Below are 19713 nucleotides of genomic sequence, written 5' to 3' on the forward strand. Positions count from 1 at the left end.
AGCACACTCCTAGGTGATTGGTTACAGTTTTCAGGCTTGTGAGAGGAGCTGCAAGGCTTTCTACAGGGCATGAGAGGGGTGCAAAGCATGTGCCAGGACATCTCAGAGGTTTTACCAGCTGAGTGGCTCACACCTCTCGAGCCAGCAGCGCCCAGATGGATGGGAGCCTTCACGCCACTAGAGGTTCTCATCTCAGTTCGGGCTTGCTCAGAGACTATTCCCCCCCTATTTTTCGAGTTACAGGGTGAGGGACGCTTACAACGAGTTGCAATAGAGGCCCCGCAGGTGGCAGAGTCCAAGCCATCCCCCCGCGCTGCCCCCCTCCCCAAAAAAAAGAGAATGTTGTGTGTCACTTAGTCCCGTGGGCAAACTATAGGATTTACAAATTTTAAGAGTAGGGTAAAACCCCCAACTTAGAGCCACCTAAGCGGGGCAACAGGTTGCGCGCAGCACAATGCACCATTTTTGCTGCAAAGGCGCTCAATGGATAGAGCGGATCTGTCGCTACCTCTTGCAAAGTTTTTGGCGTGATCGAAGCTCTCACGCGGCCATGCTATGGCAGAAATCAAATTGCGTGTAACAAAAACGAGCACCGGTAGCGAGCCGCATAAGGGGGGTAATGTAGGCCAATTGTGCCAACAAGGCTTGAACACATATCTAACGGTTGGGATTGCATCCTCAGCTGCGCTAGCCGGCTCACCAAGGGGCCAGTGGTCTATAGAGTGGACACAAACTAAGTTAAAGTGAGGGGTCCAGGGGTCCCTTCACAGGAGTCCAGGGGTCCCTTCACAGGACCCCGGTTTTTTAATGGCCCCTTTACCCTATGGAATGGTTACTGTTTGTCATAGCACCGACTCTGGCAGGGGCGATGATGGCCGGGAATGCACCCATTTGGTTTTGTGCGATACGCACTTCCTTATGCGTCATGTTACAGAACCCTTCGGTCTGACCTTCGTTACCATCACCATCGCCAGAGTTTTAAGAACGTATTCGCCGCAGAGATCTGCGTCTCCTTCACATCCAGTAATCAGCACCGTCGCACATTTGTTTCTTTCTGCATCACCCTTTACTCTCGGCATGGGAAAGGGTTCACATCTTGCATTGACAGAGACGATGTGCACGGTCCTAGCAAGAACAGCTCTTGTCAACAAGGGCATATTCACCTTCATCATAGTGCCCCAGAGAGCAAGGGTTTCCATTATGCACAAAGACAACTGCCGTTCTGTGGGAATAGCACGTGCTTCACATATTGTAGCTTCAATCCTCAACTTTATCATACGATACGAAAGCATTGCTGTATGGATGCTTCTCCTAATCTGGAAGGAAGACTGGACATGGGCACAAATGGCACAGGTGCAGACATTAATTACAAGAGTAGCCTGGAGCGCTTGTGCGAGCAGGGACAAATTTCTGAGGCTGTTGATTTGCTCTTTAAATTCAATGCAGCTGCCTCCACCAAGGCATACATCTGCTTGCTTCAAGCATGCAACAGAAATAAGGACCTCTCCTATGCCAGCCGCATTTATGCCCATATGGTCCAGCACAATGCTCCCAGGACTATCTTTCTCGGTGACTACCTTGCGATGACTTTGGCAAAATGCGGTGCGGTTGATAATGCTTGTCAGATTGCAGACAGTCTGCCTCGTCGTAGTGTCCTTGCTTGGACTGCCATTATCTCTGCGTATACAGAGTCCGGGAATTACCAAGCAGCAATTAGATTGCATCAACGCATGCTACAGGATGGGGTAGAGCCGAACAGTTATACATATGCGAGCCTCTTTAAAGCTTGCAGTAAAATAGCAGACCTGGACTCAGGCAAGAAGCTCCATGCTGAAGCTCGTCTACGGGGCCTTGCAACCCATGTTTTTGTAGGAAGCACACTTGTGAGCATGTATGGTAAATGTGGGGCAGTGGCAGAAGCAGAGGATGTGTTCGTATCTTTACGTTACCGAGATCCTGTTTCTTGGAATGCCATGCTCACAGCATACGTCGAGCAAAAGATGGGAGAGCAGGCTTTGCGGTTGTTCAGACAGATGCAAGAGGAGGAAGTAGACATAGATCACTGCACCCTCATCTTGGCCCTCCAAGGACTGGCGGACATGGACGGCACTCTAGTTGTGAGTGATTATACAAACACATCACTGCTGAAGGGGGTTGGTCAGGCTTTACATGCGGAGGTCTGTAGGAAAGGGCTTGTATCTGACATCATGGTAGGTAGTGCCCTCTTGAGTGTGTATGGCAAGTATGGCAGGATGCAGGATGCCAATAATGTTTTTACCCTTTTATTGCGTCGAGATGCTGTCTCATGGAATGCAATGATTGCGGCTTATGTGGAGCTAGGAAAGGAGGAAAAAGCATTGCAATTTTATAAGGAAATGCAGGAAGATGGGTTGAGGCCAGATACGACAACATTTTTGATGGTTTTTCGAGCATGTGGCAACATTGCAGAGAGAGAGACTCAGCTTGTTGATGGGCAATCAAACAAAGTGGCAATGTTTGAGCTTGGGCAGGCATTGCATGGTGATTCCCATAATCTTGGATACGCATTGGACGCACAGGTTGCGAACACCCTTGTATGTATGTATGGGAAATGTGGGGCTATTGTTGAGGCTGAGGATGTCTTCAATGGGTTGTCGTCGTGCCGGAGTGTGGTTTCATGGACAGTACTTCTCTCCGCTTATGCAGAACAAGGTCATGCAGAGAAAGCTTTGGAGTTTTACAAGGAGATGGAGTTGGAGCATGTGACAAAGGATGACATAGCAATTGTCTCGGCCCTTCAAGCCTGTGCAGTAACAGGGGCAATAGAAACATGTCAAAAACTTCATTTTGAAATTATCTCCGCAGGTTTCGATAGTGACCTTGCTATCATAACAACACTCCTAATCTCGTACCAGAATTGCGCGTTCATGACTGAAGCATATGTATGCTTTGACGAACTGTCAAAGCCTACGGTAATCTTATGGAATGCGTGCATGGCCGGTCATGCAGGTGAAGGTAGTCACACAGCATGCCTTGCCATGTTCGAAAATATGAAAGCAGCAGGCATCCAACCCAACGATCTTACATTCATATCTGCTCTCTCTGCCTGTCGACATACAGGGCTTGTCCATTCAAGCTTAGAGTACTTTGAGTCTTTAAGCAAAGATTATGACATGACATTGAATGCAAAACATTATGGTGTGGTGCTAGATCTGTTGGCCCGGGCAGGTGATTTTAAAAGGGTTCAAAACATTATAGAGGAGATGCCAATGCAAGCAGATGCAGCGATATGGTTCTCCCTTTTAGGAGCATGTGTTTCGCATGGTGATTTTGAGCTGGCAAAGCGGGCCTTTGAACATGCTGTGGAGTTGAAACCTCTGCATAGTGGTGCATATGTGCTGCTCCTAAACATATGTCGGGATCCTGGGTTGCAGGAATTTGCAGCTAAGATGGAGTACTTTGTACAACTTCAAGGTGCAGTAGATATGGATTAAATCCAATCTTCCCCAACCGAGTACAAGCATTAAGAACCACTTACAGAGGTTCGTGTTCAACTTCTTGAATTTCTTTTCCTCTACATTAGAGAGCCAGGAAGAGAAGCTTTTGTCACTGATTTCAGTGCGCTGAGACAACCTTAAACATCCCATTCAATATTTTAGATCTTGAGGGTTGATCCATGGGATCACTAAGACTCCTCTCATTCAACTTGGAATTGCCTATTTATTTATTGAAGCCTATGCAGTATTTTTAAGGCTTGCAATTCTGCGATCCACTTAAAATAGCAAATTTTAACAACAAACACTGTAATCATACCCTTTGGATGTTATCGTAATGGCAATATTCCTGTCATTGTTGAGAATAATAACTCTTTAAGGAGGATTTTACTATTGGTTTCATTCATATGCAACATCTCATCGCTTTTCCACAATGGGAGGGGGACAGTTGTTTGTGTATGTTGTACAGCTGGTTTACTGGGAGCCTGTATGTTATTCAGGCCAAAGGTCCATCCAAACATCCTCGACTTTGTGACACTGTAATCATACCCTTTGGATGTTATCGTAATGGCAATATTCCTGTCATTGTTGAGAATAATAAGTCTCAAGGAGGATTTTACTATTGGTTTCATTCATATGCAACATCTCATCGCTTTTCCACAATGGGAGGGGGACAGTTGTTTGTGTATGTTGTACAGCTGGTTTACTGGGAGCCTGTATGTTATTCAGGCCAAAGGTCCATCCAAACATCCTCGACTTTGTGACTTTCATCGACAACTACAATCTGCGTGCTAGGGTGTGTCCAAGTTCAAGCTGCAAATCTCTTGCTTCTAGTTTGTTGCAGGAGCTCCACCTACACTGTGTCCTCTCTCCTCTCTCGTTCTCGCTCTGTGCACACACACTGCATCCTTCAAGTGGGGTATCATAGATGCAAACACCTCTGCAAATCAAATTTGCGAGTTTGATTTGCGAGCTATTGCTAAACTGTTGGGTTCCTGAGTTGAGATTCCTTTGGAAGAAAAAAAGATAAAAGAATTGAATTTTCTATCACAAGAATACAGGGCATCTTTAGTAGATGCAAGAATAGAAAGGAAATTGTTCTGCCCGTCACAGTTAACATACGAATGTGACACTGACATAATAAAATCTCACTGTTATTTTTCCTCTTATTTGACTCAAACCACCATTATTATATATTCCTGATTGTATGTTGACAAAAACTGCCATATATTTATTTGCAATAAAAGCGCGAGAATGTGTATCACGAGAGACAAAAACACATCCAATATACAAAAATTGCCATTGCCAACGCCTTCGTATAGCATTCTATTTGACAGCCCAAGGAAAGCCCACATTCAACATGCCACAAGAAGTTTTGGACAAATTCTCACAATAATTCCCACATTGTGACTTTACCTCAACATCATGAACTTGTGTGAGGGAGGCATTGCATACCTAGCTAGGTATGCGGTGCCTCTCGAGCAAAAGCTCATGATGTTATGCATCGTATGAAAAACACTCAAAAAGATTCGGTTTTCCTACATGAGAAAATTTCTAAATCTTCTTGTGACAACAGTTTTCATGGGCATACTTCATATTCAGGAAAAATCATTTTCGTTAACATATATTTTTATGTTTTGTGCTCCACCTGAAAAAAAATAAATTAAGTGACCCGTTCTCATATAATTTATCTACTTGAAACTTAAGAAAATTTTCTAGCTTCGTCCTGAACAACATTATTGGATTTGTAATAGGCACAAATGTAAGCTTTCTTGCATTTACCATGTACACAAAACCATGAAATGAGACAAGTATAATGAGACCCATGTGGATGCCATTTCACAAAAGAAGTAAATTCACTCTCACCAAGTGCTGTTGAGGGCACAGTATTATATAAGTGGGAGGGGAAAGACAAACCGCCAAAAAACCCTCCAAACTGAAGTCCTCAAGAGAGATTATTTGGGCTTGCCAGCCTTCAAAAATATCGTAATGTACAAAGGATGACATGAACTTTCACTGAACCACCTCGCAAAAAAAACCTCCCTTCTGAGGTCTAAAACTCGAGGCTGCTTCATCTTCATATTAACAATCTGCCACCCTTTGGCAAAGCACTGACAACAATCAGAGAAATGGCAAAGAAAAATGTAGTAACAGAAGTTACTACATTGTCATTTACTTGCAACAATTACATAATGGAGACACCAAAAAGCTAACCTCTTTCTTATGCACATATAAGCTACAAGTCGGCGGTCTCTTTGAACAAAGGCCACAACAAAGTTGATCTCTGCATCTTACACGCACGGAATCTCCACCCCGAAGCGGATCAACACTTGCACAAGCTTGTCTCTTGATAAGGGCTGCAACCAAACATTAAAGACCATGCATAAACAAACGATTGCAGTACCAACTGAATCTTACAATGCTCATTTTACATTGCACTTGTAACACAATGATCGATTAAATTTATCAACAGCAAAGATCTTATTCTTAATGTACAAAATTTCTGAGCTTTACTCTAGGCATTGTGACTAGCATGCTAGGCTTAAAGACAAAATCACATGATATGAGATGCACATGGACACAGCTTGAAACTCATAATCTTCAAAAGCACACTGTCATACCTTTGTTTGGAAATCATCAACACCTGCCTCAAGAAAAAGTTTTCTGTCAGATTGTAAAGCATTGCCTGTCAAGGCAACGATGGGCGTCGTCACCCCCAATAGCCGTATCTGTCGAGTTGCCTACAAGAACATTGATAAGATCATCACATCATGTACATACTTATGGAAAAATCCAAGTAAAATCTTTTAAAGAGAGGGCCCCAAAGCGCCTAACCTCATGCCCATCCATAACGGGCATCTCCTTATCCATCAAAATGAGGTCATAAGCCCGACCTTGCTTCAATAGATTGACAGCAATCTGTCCATTCTCGGCTTCTTCACAGCTCAATTGCAGAGTTTGTAAAACCTTTCTGAGAATTATCTGCAACGAAACAAAATCCAATCACATGATACGAACTTGGCAGTTACAGTCAAAAGGAATCAAGTCAGCTCACATACATACGTACATAATGGTTACTTGTTGAACATATGTAGACAAATAATCCAATGTGTGCAGCACGCGTGCTACATGACAAAAAAGAGTTGAACTCACTCTATTGATTTCTGTGTCTTCAACAAGTAGCACTTTCTTGCCACCCTTTTCCATAGCCTGTGAGTCGAGAACAGACGTTTCTATGTCTTGCTCAATGAGTCTCTCTCGATGTCCAAATGTGGATTGAGCCTGCAAGCGTTGAGGCTCCTCAGACATGAAGGCATCCAGCCACTTATCTTTGGATCCTTCTAGATCATGAGTAATGGGTATAAGAGGATAGGGCAGGCAAAAGTAGAACATGCTCCCTTCCCCTTCTTTAGATTTTACACCAATATAGCCGCCTGCACACTCCGCAAAGCACTTTGCAATACTTAGACCTAAACCAGAAACACCTGCCATTTGCACCCACCCAGAAGAGACGAAAGAGTAGGGTTCGAATAGCTTTTCCTGGTCTTGGGGAGAAATACCTGCAACAAAGAAGAGGTCTCATAACTTTCAAACAAGCTTATCCTCCTATACTGTCTCTCTTTGTGCGGTCACCATAGTGTAGTGTAGGCTAAACAAAATCTCAATCCAGCAAACAAGGAAGTCAACCGTAGCAAGACCAATCATTCTCACAGAACACAATGGTGACCTCAAAATAAAGATGCAAATTCAACATGAATACCACACAAATTCAAGTAAACACAGCAAAAAATACATCAACAATAGCATGTCAAAGAAGGGAAAAAAAGAATTGGTACAGAAACAACTATATTAAAACAAGAAATCTTCTCTTACGCTTAGAAGTCTGAAACCACTATAGTAATTTAGCAAAGAGCTTGATAAATCAAAGGCCACAAAAATATTGATAAGAACACCATTGCAAAGGTCTCAAACACGAGCTTCCTAACAAGAATCGAATTGAAAAGAGAAATATTACCTTCCCCGTTATCTTTCACAGTTATAAGCACTTTTGCAAAGCTTCTGTGGTTGCAGGATGCATGGAGGAGCGAAGGTTTTGGTGGACCATCCTTTAGTTGTTTCCTTAAACCCTCCACTCTCAAACAAGGACATAGCGAAGCATCTTGTGCTTTATCAGACTCCATGCTGGGAAAAGCCTCAGCATTACATGGATGAGATTCACACTTTATAGATAGTTCTAACTTGCCTCCTAAAGGGCTGAACTTTACAGCATTACTAAGGAAATTTCCTGCAAACAGCAATTATTAAAGATCAGATATTTTCCTCATGAATTACTCCGCAATCACAGTATGATAACAAAAGATAGACACAAGTAATGATTAGAGTGTTACACATGCAATTTGCTCATTCCCACCTTTAACATGTCACAATTCCACACAAATTACCAATCATGATGCACTCTTACAAACCGATTCTTCCAAAACCACTCAAAACTACAGACAGCACGACGCGTGGCCAGCTACCTCTACCCCACAGTTTAGAACACCCAATTTTCAGGGCAAAACACAATATTATCTTAGTTTAATGTGGGGTTGATACATACAGTCATGTACCATCAGTACACATACGAAGACGTGCACTACTAGTCAAACTACAGAAATTACAACGTACTGTGGATGTCGCGTATGACTAAAAAAAAGGAGACTTGTTATTTTAACCTAGGGTCTAATCTTTCCAAGAATAAGCATGAGGGAAGCGAGCTTACTGAGATAAAGGGCTAAAAGGACTAGAGCCCAAACACATGGAAAAAGACCAAAAATGTGGCCCACAATGTTCAAAACCAGTCATTTTGGGCAGTCCACAGAGGCCCCAACCTGGACCTAAAGACTGTTGACCGAGTCCTGAACAAAACATACTAGTTCATGGTACATAACAGAATGTACAAGTTATGCCGTACATCGAACAAGAACAACCTTGTTTAATGATGTCAATCAAACTCAATACTGTCAGACAGAAAATATATCATGACACAATCTACACAAACCTACCATTCCCCAACCCGATCCCTACCCCCATATTAAACAGAAGAGGAGAAACTTGAGTGTATCATGCATTTTCTATTATACCTAAAGTTTGAAGGACCCTGTGCTTATCTCCCAGCACGTGGTTCGAGCTCAAAACTTCTCTGGAATCGGGATCGATGCTCATGCTAAAGCGCATTTGTTTCTGATATAGCAGGTCCTTTAAGCCCCATAGCAGAAATTTAACAAGACCAAGCAGATCAAACTCCTCCACATTCAGTTCCATGGCTCCATCCTCCCATTGCCCTGGTGTAAACAAACCCTGAACCATGCTCGACACAATCGCAACATGTTTGATGAAAAAGCCTTTGAAAGAAATGGAATCATTTAATACCCATGTCAGTTACATCATCAAGTACACTTGTCATTGTCTCAGCACAATCCAGCATCATCTGAATTAAATCCGTGTTCTCTGAGATATCACTAGTAGAGAGACTTTTGTCTGCTTTGGATCTCAAATATCCCAAGCCAAGGACAATTGCATTGAAAGGAACTGCAAAAAAGCCCTATTAAATTGAATTAGCACATCTAACGAATTAAGTCACAATCAAATATGACAATAAACTAGCGTCCGATCGAGAAATCAATTGCAAGTGACGTACATATGAACTTAGGATTTGAAAAGCAACCCCACGATGTACATGCATGGAAGTGAAGACGCCGCAAAACAACGAATAAGAATTGTAGCTCAAAGCACAATGCTTGATGTACCTCGGATGTTGTGAAAGACATATGTCATGAACTGCTGCTTCGCACCGTCAGCCTGCAATGCCTTTTGCTCCGCCTCTTGGGCTCTACCTGCAGTCTTTTGAACCTCATCATGGCAACAATCACAATCCCAAGAACGCTTCCATTCGCCGAGCCAGGTGAAACCCAGCAAGCAAAGACAAGTAGCAAGCAGCCCATATAATTGCATTGCCCAATAGCCACCAATATAAGTATGTTGGTCTTCTTCTATTGAATGTTCCCTAGTCCAAGCTATCTGCGCAGATGGGACGATCACCGCCATTATGCAAAACACCAGAGTCAAAATCCACGAAAAAGCAATAAGCAATCCCTGTCGCAAAATGGAAGCTCTTAATGCTCTATCAGTCATGATAACGAGCCCTTCTTCAAGGGCTTCATTTGCGGTACATGTGATTGGTGCACCCAATTCGTGCCTGCTTTGAAAGAAGGAAATGGCCTTCTGAGCATGCTTCCCATGAATATTCATACTGGCGGGTTGTGTAGGGCTGCCTGCACCACAACCATCGGCACCTTGCCCTTGCCTGTCAATTGAATGCACGTCATTCGGTCGGCCAGATACAAGCTTTACAGAGTTTGAGAAGCGCGAAAAAGGCTTGGAGGTGGGCGGCAGAGGCGATGGCGATGTACTGTTGAAACCTATGCCTTCCTGGATGCCTTGTACTATCTTCCTGCTGAGCTCCTTGCCTGCGGCTATGGCGCCAAAAATGCTCTCCTGGGTGGCTTTGTCATGCGTTTCGAGATCTATTGGGGCTTCAGGAGAGGAAGGTTCCATGGAAGCTGTGGGGGGGAAAGGGTGAGGTACTGAGCACCATAATAGGGGAGCTCTTGTAGGAAGGTTGATCGGTGGTATGCAAATGTACACACAAAACGTGTGTTGTGTTGTGTGTGTGTGTGAGAGAGAGAGAGAGAGTCGAGATCAAAGAGAACACCTTCTGTGTGTAAGCGTGGGTTGCCTGCCTGCCTCCTAACAACTCGCTGCAATGGGTTTCTTCCCTTGTTTTGTGCTGGGGATTGAAATTGAGTGATAAAATCATTTGCGAGATTTGATACATCCCATCAAATCCTCTTTTCTAATAGCCGTTTTCGTTTGCGTGCAGCCTTCCTGACGTCATCCCCGATTTGCTGACGCTGGCAAATTTCTTCATTTACACACGCTGGGCTTCCCGCGGTACTGGGTAGTGGTGGGATTTATGGCTCTAAGGCTTGGTTCAAAATGCCTGGAACAAGGCATTGTTCACGGGAGCATCAGAGGAGAACCTGCAGTTTTCGGACCCACCACTAAGATGGGCGGCCTCCCGTGCTTGAACAAGAAAGAAGTCCTACACCTTTTTCAGTGCCGATTGGAGAGAAGCACGCGAGCAATTGACCCCACTCTAAGGCGGCCAATCACAAAATCTCAGCTCCTCATTTATGGCGCAGTGGCAGATTACAGTTTACAAGGCTACCCATGGCCATTTGTTTTAGAGTTACCCCCTCCTCCCTCCACTAACTGCACTTCTTTGAGGTGTAGTGACCACATGCAGCTGATCGCTCACCACAACGACAAGAAATGATGCTGTGGCAAAAATTCCACCCCACACGAACCCATCAAAAAGTAGGGCTTGGCATGTAGTTAGCAGTTGCGACCTAGCAATCTAGTTGAGAAGCAAAGGGGGAGAGAGCGTGTTAGTCAATGGAGGTGACACAAATAGTGCACAGGAAGAGGGCTTGGCGGCAGCGTGCTAAATTTCAGGCTTCACAAAATTCCTTGCTACCAAATCACCATGTGCGCACCCTTTGTGGCGGGCGATGCGAAGTTTCACTCGATTGGGTGAGCTCTATATTGTCCTAGTGTGATTTCCACATGCACATGAGAAAGAGATCTTCTAAATTTATTGACAAAGATTTCTCGTTAGGAAAATATGCTGTGAAAATAAATATTTCTTAGAGCCGAGTCCCACTGTATTTTAGTGGGATTAATAGACTTAAGTATGCAGCAGCTGAAATGGATATTAGCGCAATGAAACGTCGCGCACATGAGGCAACCCTCATCCCTACGAGCTCCATCCCTTCAATTTCGAACGTTGCCGCCAGGACTCCCGAGCGCACACGAAATGCAAACCGAGCCACACACAAGCACACAGAGTTTGCAAGAAATTTGCAGACGCAACGGCTAACTATGTTCTCAGTTCTACTTTGACGGATTAGCCGTTGCGGTGAAATCTTTGGAGCCAGATCAGCTTCTGTGGACGCTGCGGCTCATTTTCAGATGCATGTGCACACGCTTGGAAGGGAACATGCAGCCAAGATCTGTGTAGTGTTGCAAATGCAGCTTTTTTCATCTGTATTACGAGTATTATGGGGCATTTGCGTGATCTTACTAGCGATGATTGCCGCTGATTCCAGAATTACGAGACATTTTCGACTTTCGTTTCATTTTCTCCATCAGCTACGGACCAGCGGGACTTCTGTTTAGAGCTTGATTTTAGTAAATTTCTAATGCGTAGTGAGACTCGGCGCTTACTTTGTTGGCTTTTTTTCAAAGGAGCCTCATTGGTTATAAAGTAAAGCCATGACGCCGACTCATGAGCAGTCCAAATGCGTACAAGTGGCGTGTGAGAGCAAAAAGTGCTAGGAGACGATGACGTGGAAAGTGCAAGATTCTGAGGATATTCAACCTCCCAACAGGGTGGAAGTCCAGCGCCCGTGTGCTCTCGTAGCTAAAAATTATGAAGGATTCGATTTCCCGATCTTAAAATCGGATCTTTCATGGATTTTTCTCAAGCTCGCAATCTACGGACTTTGTAAAAGTTTTGTATATATTAAATGAAACGTGCGTGCAACATAAACATAATACGTTTAGCTATCATAATTTAAAGCATTTCTTAAGTTTTGTTTTCTTCAAAAAACTTTTAAAAAGAATATTCATGCCTAATAGCTGGGGGGCCTCACACGCATGATAATGTTAAGGTTTGGTCTTTTTTTTTTGTCACTTGAGCAATTGCTAGAATGGGGTTCTAATTTTGCAAGGGGGGGGGGGGGGGGGGGGGGGGGGGGGGGCAACCTCCAATGGTGTTTGACCCTCCTTCATGTGCATGGGATTTCACGATTGTTGGGCTATGCTATTTCTCACGATGGCAGTATGTCTCCTCGTTCTTCGAAAAATCGGCGAAGAAAGAGAATCTCCAGGCGATTCAATTTTGGTGTGAGGCAAAAGGGAGTCGCGAGAAAATCGAGGACAGGTGTGCGGGAGACTCATCAACGGGTGGCAGAAGGCGAGGATGGAAATGGCTGCGAGATGCATGCGTGTCGTTTACTGTTTGGAAACACCCGATAGAGCAATTGGAACGTTGTCATGCAGACTCACCAGGGGGCAGATAGGGCACGTTGGTTCTGTGTTGCGAGAGGAGGTCGAGCAGGCAGAGCAGTAGGTATGTCGGTTTTGTGATTGGTTATGTGTGCTTGGGGATAATTGGAAGGGAGAATGGCGAAGGATGCGGGGGGATAGGTGTAAGGGCGAGAGAGAGAAGAGGTGTAAGGCGAGGGTGAACGTGTGGCATTCTGCAACTATCGAAGTGTAGTCTTATGGGAGCGAGGCCTGTCAGAGAGCCATACCCAATGAATGCCATGCATTAGGATGCCAGCTGCAACCTTTAAGAAGAGGGTGGGTGAGCTGGAGGAGGGTGGGGTGACGAGGATGACGAGAGAATGGATGAGCGAAGGTAGAGGTTGTAGACGACAAGAGGAGGCTGCGATACAGAGGGAGGTGTAGATGGAGTGGGGATGGCGGGGTTGTAAACAGGGGCAAGGGGTGGAACTGCTTTCAAGCAAGGGTGGGATGCTGTGGTGCAGTGAAGCATTAGGGGAATTTTGAGGTCACTTTTGTGCCCTGTAAGAATATGTAGAGAGAGAATATATACTTTATTTTAAAAATAGTGAAATGTTTGTAAAAAGGTGAGTTTGCGTCCTTTTTACCTCCACCGAAACATGTCATTGTCAAATCTTTCTAGGATCTTTCGTATTCTAAAAAATACTCCCTCCAAAACTAACGAAAAGGTCAGTTCTGGCCCAAAATTCAAAATTTCCAAAAGCTGAAACAAACCTTTTCTGTGTCGTCTTCTTCCTCGTATCTGCACAGCTTTTTCCTATAGTACTATCTCTAACAAATACTGTTAACAGACTTCCATGAGGAAGAGAAGAAGCTTATACCATCTACACATTGAGCTAAATGAAGAATATTGTCCAGTGCGCAAGAGAAACAAATGTGCAGAGGTGTCCTCGTCCATATTTGAAGCAATGCGGCAAGATCAAAAAAATCACATTGATCTCTGGACTGATGGAAGATTGTATCCAGTGGACCCAATGACAAAGAGCACTCCCCCATTCTCAAATTGTTCATCTTTGATAAAATTTGTGGGTGATGGTCAAAGAGGGTTGCTGGGTTATACACAGAGTCTTGCGGCAGAGAGAGATATTCTTAAGTTAGAAGATCATTTGACCAAACAAATGATAAATACTCTTAAACAACAACTTGAGGAATGTAAAGAGAGCAATGAAAAGCTACAAACTCAGCTCAAACAAGCTAGAAGCAAGAATACAATGTTAGGAAACAGACAAAGAGAAAAGAAGTTAAAGAACATTGAAGCCTTGAGACGTGGTGGAGGAGGTTGCAGCAGGAGAATCAGAGCAGCAAGGTATTGTTATTTTATATGATTCTGCTTATGTTAGGTTGTTAATCTTTTGTTAGGTTGTTATGCTTATTTTATATGATTCTACTTATGTTAGGTTGTTAATCTTTTTGTTAAGTTGTATTGTGATTCTTTTTGTTAAGTTGTATTGTGATTCTGCTTATGTTAGGTTGTTAATCTTTTTGTTAAGTTGTATTGTGTTAATCTTTTTGTTAAGTTGTATTGTGATTCTGCTTATGTTATTTTTATTATACTATTGTTCTTTATTAAATGATTAATATTCAGTTAACTTTAATTTAGTTTGTTTATTTTGTTGGTGTCATTTGGACAATAATCAGTTAATATTGTACCTTTTGATTTAGGACTTTGCTACAACCAAACTCTGCATCAAACATGGAAATGGCAGCTAAACATTATTGTGATGTTTTACCTCTCAAGGTTGTCAAAAAGATTTTCACAGAGAAGAAGTTTAAAAAGGCAAAGGAGCAGTGCATTGAGGGATTTTTGCAGAGCTCTTGCTTGGACAAGGAGGATGTGCAATATACTATGGATAAGGTAGGCATTATCAGAGATGGTTATAGCAAGCTGTTCAGAAATATGAAGTCAAGGTTAAAGCAATGTAAGGTCAGGTCCTCTTTGCTTCCAAAGCCATCCATTGTGCAGCAGGCAAGGAAAAAGATCAATGAGAGGATAATGGAGATATTGGGTGAGCCTCACCACATTCATGGTACCTATCATGGTAAAAAGAGGGATCTTCAATTTGACGAGTTCAATAATATTTTCCTTGACTTGAAGACACTTCAGAAGGAAATGATCAGATTCTATGAGCTGGAGCATACAGAAGCAAATGGTGTTGTCAGTTTTGTGACACACTTTTACTTTGCCAGCATATAATTTACAATCACACTCCCTGGTTTGTAAAGAGATGGGGCTCCCTGTCCATATGGTCTACACAAGGCATGGAGAAATCCCATTATCAAGCAAGAACCAAGTTTTTCAAGCATACAAGACATGGAGGAGGTGCAGTGAAGGCAAACATCTTGCTTGAGGTTTTCCAATGGTTCTATAGACAAATATGGCATAGAACCAGATCAAAAATGACAAAGAAAGCACTACTGAACTCAGATTTAGCAAATGCCTTACACAGGAACAAGCAGAAAAGAAAGAATTCATATAATAGTTCATCTGCAAATGAAAAATTCTTACAATGGCTAGCTACAAGAGAGAGACAAGGTAGAAAGTGGGCCAAAGTATAGGTATGAGCAAAGTCAGTCTTTTGATGAAGGTACATCAACTTCACCCCTAAACTTCAGAAACTTCTGCTTATTGTAGCCTATCATTTGTCTCTTGAGGTCCCCAGAGTGGGCAAGCACATAGGATGCCATTGTTGCAAAATAACCAGCTCTAGAACCAGTAAGGCCAGGGAAGAATCCAAAAATTCTGATGGCTTCCTCCTTTTCCACCAATATTAACTTCTCTAACCCTGGAGGAAGCTGATATGAACCAACAACCTTTGTAAGTGCTTTAATTGCAAGCATTGGCAGCAATGGTTCTCTTGTAAACTTGTTATGGAATATAATGACAGTCTCTTTGTTGAGCTTCCCAATAAAGTGTCCCAAGCTCTGGTTCCTTCCTAAATTTAAGGGTCTGGAACCCTTCCCCCTGCCAAGGAATTTGTCTGTGTCCAGTATTTCAATCTGCAAAAATATGTCTTGGTTAATTGTTCAGCACATTAATAAGACAGGGCAAAACGGTCATTAACATACCTTAGGAGACTCATCCTCCTCAAACAAGGCAGGTTCCCATATATCAATGGATCTAGTTGGCCTTACTTCATAATCTATGGTGTTTTCCTCTCCCATATGCTCTATTTTGAGCCTTTTCTGGATCTCATTGAACTCCTCTTCAGAAGGTACACCCTGTTGCTCATATCTCAGAACAATGTCCTGCACATGCTTTCCAACACTTGAGCTGTCTGTCCAAGACTGCTAAGGGGCAAGGTGAGTAATCAATAAATCCTATGTCATTAGATCCCCACTCAGCCAAAACTGCCAAAGCATAATCTTCCCTTAGATCAAAAAGATGATGAATGTCATTCAGCAAAACATATTCCTTTTTGTTAACTTTGTATGTGGGAAATGTTGCTGTGCAATGCAAAGGATCAACATCTTCATCCTCAATGTCAACATTCTCCACTTTAGTGATGTTTTCTGCTTTAAATTTTGCAATGTCCAGCATCTCAGTGCTTTGTAGCTTCTCTTCCTCTTCATGGAACTCCATCTCTATCTCCTCTTTCTCCTGGTCCTCCTCAGCCTGGGAAATCTGCTTTGGAATCTCTTTGCCCTCTGGTGTTGGGAGTACACTGAAAAAAATGATAAGTCCAAGGTCATAATCTACCAATTGGCAATGCATATTACCATGAAATTTGCAAGGCTTTATGATCTTTTGCCAGTCTGGATGAAGGCTTGACCACTTCTTTGCAATACCTGTCCTTGACAAGCTACCTGCTTTGCATATATCAACAAAATGAACAAGATTGTCAAGCCTGTGATCTCTGATCAATTCTGTATATATCTCTTTCAAGTCACTAATTTGTGTAGAGAAGCCATCCACAAGTGCTTGAAGATCAAAGGCAGCATTAAAAATTTGTTTGGCACTTTGAAATCTTGTAAGTTCATTAACTTTGTAAAGAAAAGACATCAGCCTATCATCAGCGGTCTCTTGTATATCCTCTGTATCCATTATGACAATCCACAAATGCTCAGCTGAAAAAGAGAAAAGAGAAGTCTATCAAGACATTAACCACCCTTCTTTATATCAAGTCTACAAACAAATTAAAAGCATAAAATTGTCAAGCAAATTAGGCGCACAAATTAAGCGCAAGCAAAAAAGAATTACATAAAATTGTGACATGCTATGTTTGTCACTTGCTATGCGAACTTTGAGAAGTTAAGAGAAACTCGTCACTCACTAACAACGCGCACAATGTGACACTTGGTACGCGTTTTCCTATTGCTAGGAAGAGGTTGACGTCCACCAAAATCATGCACGGGTGTCGCGGTGTGTTGCTTGGAGGGTTGGAGGCTTAAATTCGTGAATGACAATAAGTGAATCAACGGGTTGGGTAGGTTCCTTTTATGGGCAAAAACGCCGCCTCGGGAAGTGTGCAAATCCGTTGCCGCCTCGAAGTTTGGTCCAACGGCTAGTTTTTAGGCGCCTAGGGACTTGCGCCATGCACCCTATATAAACATCCTTAAAGCCCAAACTAAGCGCATTTTGAATGAGGTTTTGAAGGAGTTCCACAACCCAAAACTTCGAGCGCTTTGAGCGTACACCGTGCGCGATATTCGTAAGTGAGAAGACTTTGCCTCTTTTATCATTTCGCGTACCGAGTTTCAAAGCAATGTGTTCTACTATGTCCACATATGTGATCATGTTTACGATGTGTACCGCAATGTGTACCGCAAGAGGTTTTCACCGCTTGGTTTTCCCATCACCCCGTGCGCGAATTTGGTAAGTGGGAGGACTTTGCTCCCTTCGAAATTTTGCGTACGAAGTGTCACCGTATCTGTGTAATGCTCCATCACATCATGCGCGATCACCGTTAGTGTTAGGACTTTGGTCCCTTTGTGATTTCGCGTACGGGGTGTCATCGCAATGTGTTCCACTATGTACGGAAATGTGTGCCACTAAATATACATTTTGAAGGACATTTTGTCATTTCGCTTACAGAGTTTCAAGGCAATGTGTTCCACTATGTCCACATATGTGATCATGTTTACGATGTGTACCTCATGTGTGCCATTATTTTCACCATGCGTACAACATGTGTCTCAAGATGTTTAAGAGGTTATCACCGCTTGGGACTCCCGTCACCCCGTGCGCGAATTTGGTAAGTGGGAAGACTGTGCTCCTTTTGCAATTTCGCGTACGAAGTGTCACCATATTTGTGTAATGCTCCATCACGCCGTGCGCGACCACCGTTAGTGTGAGGACATTGGTCCCTTTGTGATTTCGCCTACGGGGTGTCACCGCAATGTGTTCCACTATGTACGGAAATGTGTGCCACTAAATATACATCGTTTACTTTTTTCACTAATGTTTGTTGTGTTCCACTATGTACGGAAATCCCTTTTGAAGATGGCAAGGACCAAGAAGACTGCAAGGAAGGTTGATAAGCCGGTTGATAAGCCTCTATCCGAAGATGAAGAAGAAGCTCAGCCTAGCAAAGCTTTAGCTGGTACTTCAAAACCAAAGGAGAGCACATCTCAGAGGAAGGACCCTAAACCAAGTACACCTGACCCTCAACCAAGCAAAAGAAAGACTACACATCAGAGGAAAGCTTTCAAGCCAGTGCAGCTTAAGCCTCTCCTTACAAAGAGAAAGTTCAAGTAGGGGGTCAAATGTCTAAGAGAGATAAGGAAGGCCATAAAGGCCATCAATCTTGCAATTCCCAAACTGCCCTTCCAAAGACTATGCAGACAAGTTGCAGAGGAGTACAAGATTGACATGAGGTGGACTAGAACTGCATTAGCATGTATCCAAGAGGCTTCTGAGGACTTTATGATTGAGCTTTTCCAAGATGCCTATATCTGTGCAGCTCATGCCCATAGGGTTACTTTGATGGACAAAGACATGATCACCCTCAGGAGGCTGAGATACAGGTTTTCAAGAATGTTGGAGCCTGTCCCTATGCATGATATTAAGTCCTTTAATATTCTCAACATTCCTCCATGGAGGAAGCCCAAGGAGCCTGAAGTAGGAGTAGTTGATATTACTGAAGAAGAGGAAAAGGAAAGGAAAAAGAGAGCAAAGGAAGACAAGGAAATTGCAGAGAGAAAGGAGCTTGACCTGTTGGAACCTCAACTAGTGCCCCTCTTGAGGAGTGTCAATCCTACTGGTTTTGTTGTCGCTCTATTCAGTGAGGAGGATCCTAGGGAGGATTACAATTCACTTGACTCTGAGACCTTGGAAATTCTCAAGGACTGGACCAAGGAGATCAATTCTCCACTCCTTATCACATGCCTCAGGTTGCTTTTGTTTTCCTATGTATTTTTGTTTATAGCAAGAACTCTTTATATAACAATATCTTGTACCAGGTTAATGATGCATACATATGAGCCAGACCTTCAAAAAAAGGTGGAATTTTTAGACCCCTCTATCTCCCACTTTCTCAGGACAGAGACAAATATTAGAGAGCTCACAAAGTGGTTGATTCATGTGGACTTGGAAATCTGTGAAATTTTCTTGATTCCCTATCATGAGAGGTAAGTTTCCTACCTACACCTTATGAAGAGAATTTACTAATTCATGTTAGAAGGCTAACTGAGGCTTGTTTTTATAGCTCACATTGGAGTTTAATTGCAATTGATATTGTGAAAAGAAAATGCTACTTTGTCAATTCTCTTGCTGGAGTACATGGTCAAGCAAAATTGTAAGTATAGTAGCAGACACATTTTGTAAACCACAAGCAGAACCTCAAGCACATACTTTTAATAAAGAATTTTGGACAGTGTTGCTACAGGATTTATAGAGACATTGGAGAATTGTCCACCCATGCCAAAGATGCTGACTGAAATCCAATTTTTAGTTGTGAAGGTTGGAATTCTTTATGCTTTGTTCACTTCAATGGATTATCCTCAAATATTTTTTCCCATAAATACATGTAATGAGTTGCAGGTTCCAATCCAGCCTGAAAGCCATTCATGTGGATGGAGGGTAGTGACAAATGCCAAGCTCCTCTTGGAC

General features: G+C 42.9%; 2 protein-coding genes across 4 annotated transcripts; one reads left to right on the plus strand and one right to left on the minus strand.

The window, feature by feature from the left end:
- The first annotated feature begins 814 nt into the window (after positions 1-814).
- Positions 815-3817, plus strand: LOC147450280 (putative pentatricopeptide repeat-containing protein At3g01580). Its single transcript, XM_086519558.1, has one exon. The coding sequence runs from the start codon at positions 882-884 to the stop codon at positions 3471-3473; it is 2592 nt and encodes an 863-aa protein (XP_086375684.1). The 5' UTR covers positions 815-881; the 3' UTR covers positions 3474-3817.
- A 1409-nt stretch (positions 3818-5226) lies between these two features.
- On the minus strand, positions 5227-10657 carry LOC147450281 (two-component system protein A-like). 3 transcript variants are annotated; one of them, XM_086519561.1, is made up of 9 exons: positions 9263-10636; positions 8886-9044; positions 8597-8797; positions 7489-7758; positions 6627-7033; positions 6309-6455; positions 6095-6214; positions 5688-5830; positions 5227-5563 (listed from the first exon to the last, which is right to left on the minus strand). In XM_086519561.1, exons 1-8 carry the CDS (start codon positions 10068-10070, stop codon positions 5765-5767), a joined length of 2178 nt encoding a protein of 725 aa, XP_086375687.1. In that variant the 5' UTR covers positions 10071-10636; the 3' UTR covers positions 5227-5563; positions 5688-5764. The 3 variants fall into 3 exon arrangements, with proteins under 3 accessions (XP_086375687.1, XP_086375686.1, XP_086375688.1); XM_086519560.1 differs by having other exon boundaries at positions 5227-5571; positions 9263-10634; XM_086519562.1 differs by lacking the exons at positions 5227-5563; positions 5688-5830; positions 6095-6214 and having other exon boundaries at positions 6320-6455; positions 6541-7033; positions 9263-10657.
- Between the last annotated feature and the right edge of the window lie 9056 nt (positions 10658-19713).

This window comes from Adiantum capillus-veneris, chromosome 9, assembly GCF_014529385.1.
Source record: "Adiantum capillus-veneris isolate H3 chromosome 9, ASM1452938v2, whole genome shotgun sequence".
NCBI lineage: Eukaryota > Viridiplantae > Streptophyta > Polypodiopsida > Polypodiales > Pteridaceae > Adiantum > Adiantum capillus-veneris.

Bases quoted from the DNA above. Each gene is read 5' to 3' on its own strand.
- LOC147450281 (XM_086519561.1), bottom strand. From the start codon at position 10,070: ATGGAACCTTCCTCTCCTGAAGCCCCAATAGATCTCGAAACGCATGAC. The intron at 8,798-8,885 runs GTATTAAATGAT...TGTTTACACCAG, and splicing joins TGATGATGTAACTGACATGG to GGCAATGGGAGGATGGAGCC. The intron at 5,831-6,094 runs GTATGACAGTGT...GTTTGGTTGCAG, and splicing joins TTGATGATTTCCAAACAAAG to CCCTTATCAAGAGACAAGCT.
- LOC147450280 (XM_086519558.1), top strand. From the start codon at position 882: ATGCACCCATTTGGTTTTGTGCGATACGCACTTCCTTATGCGTCATGT.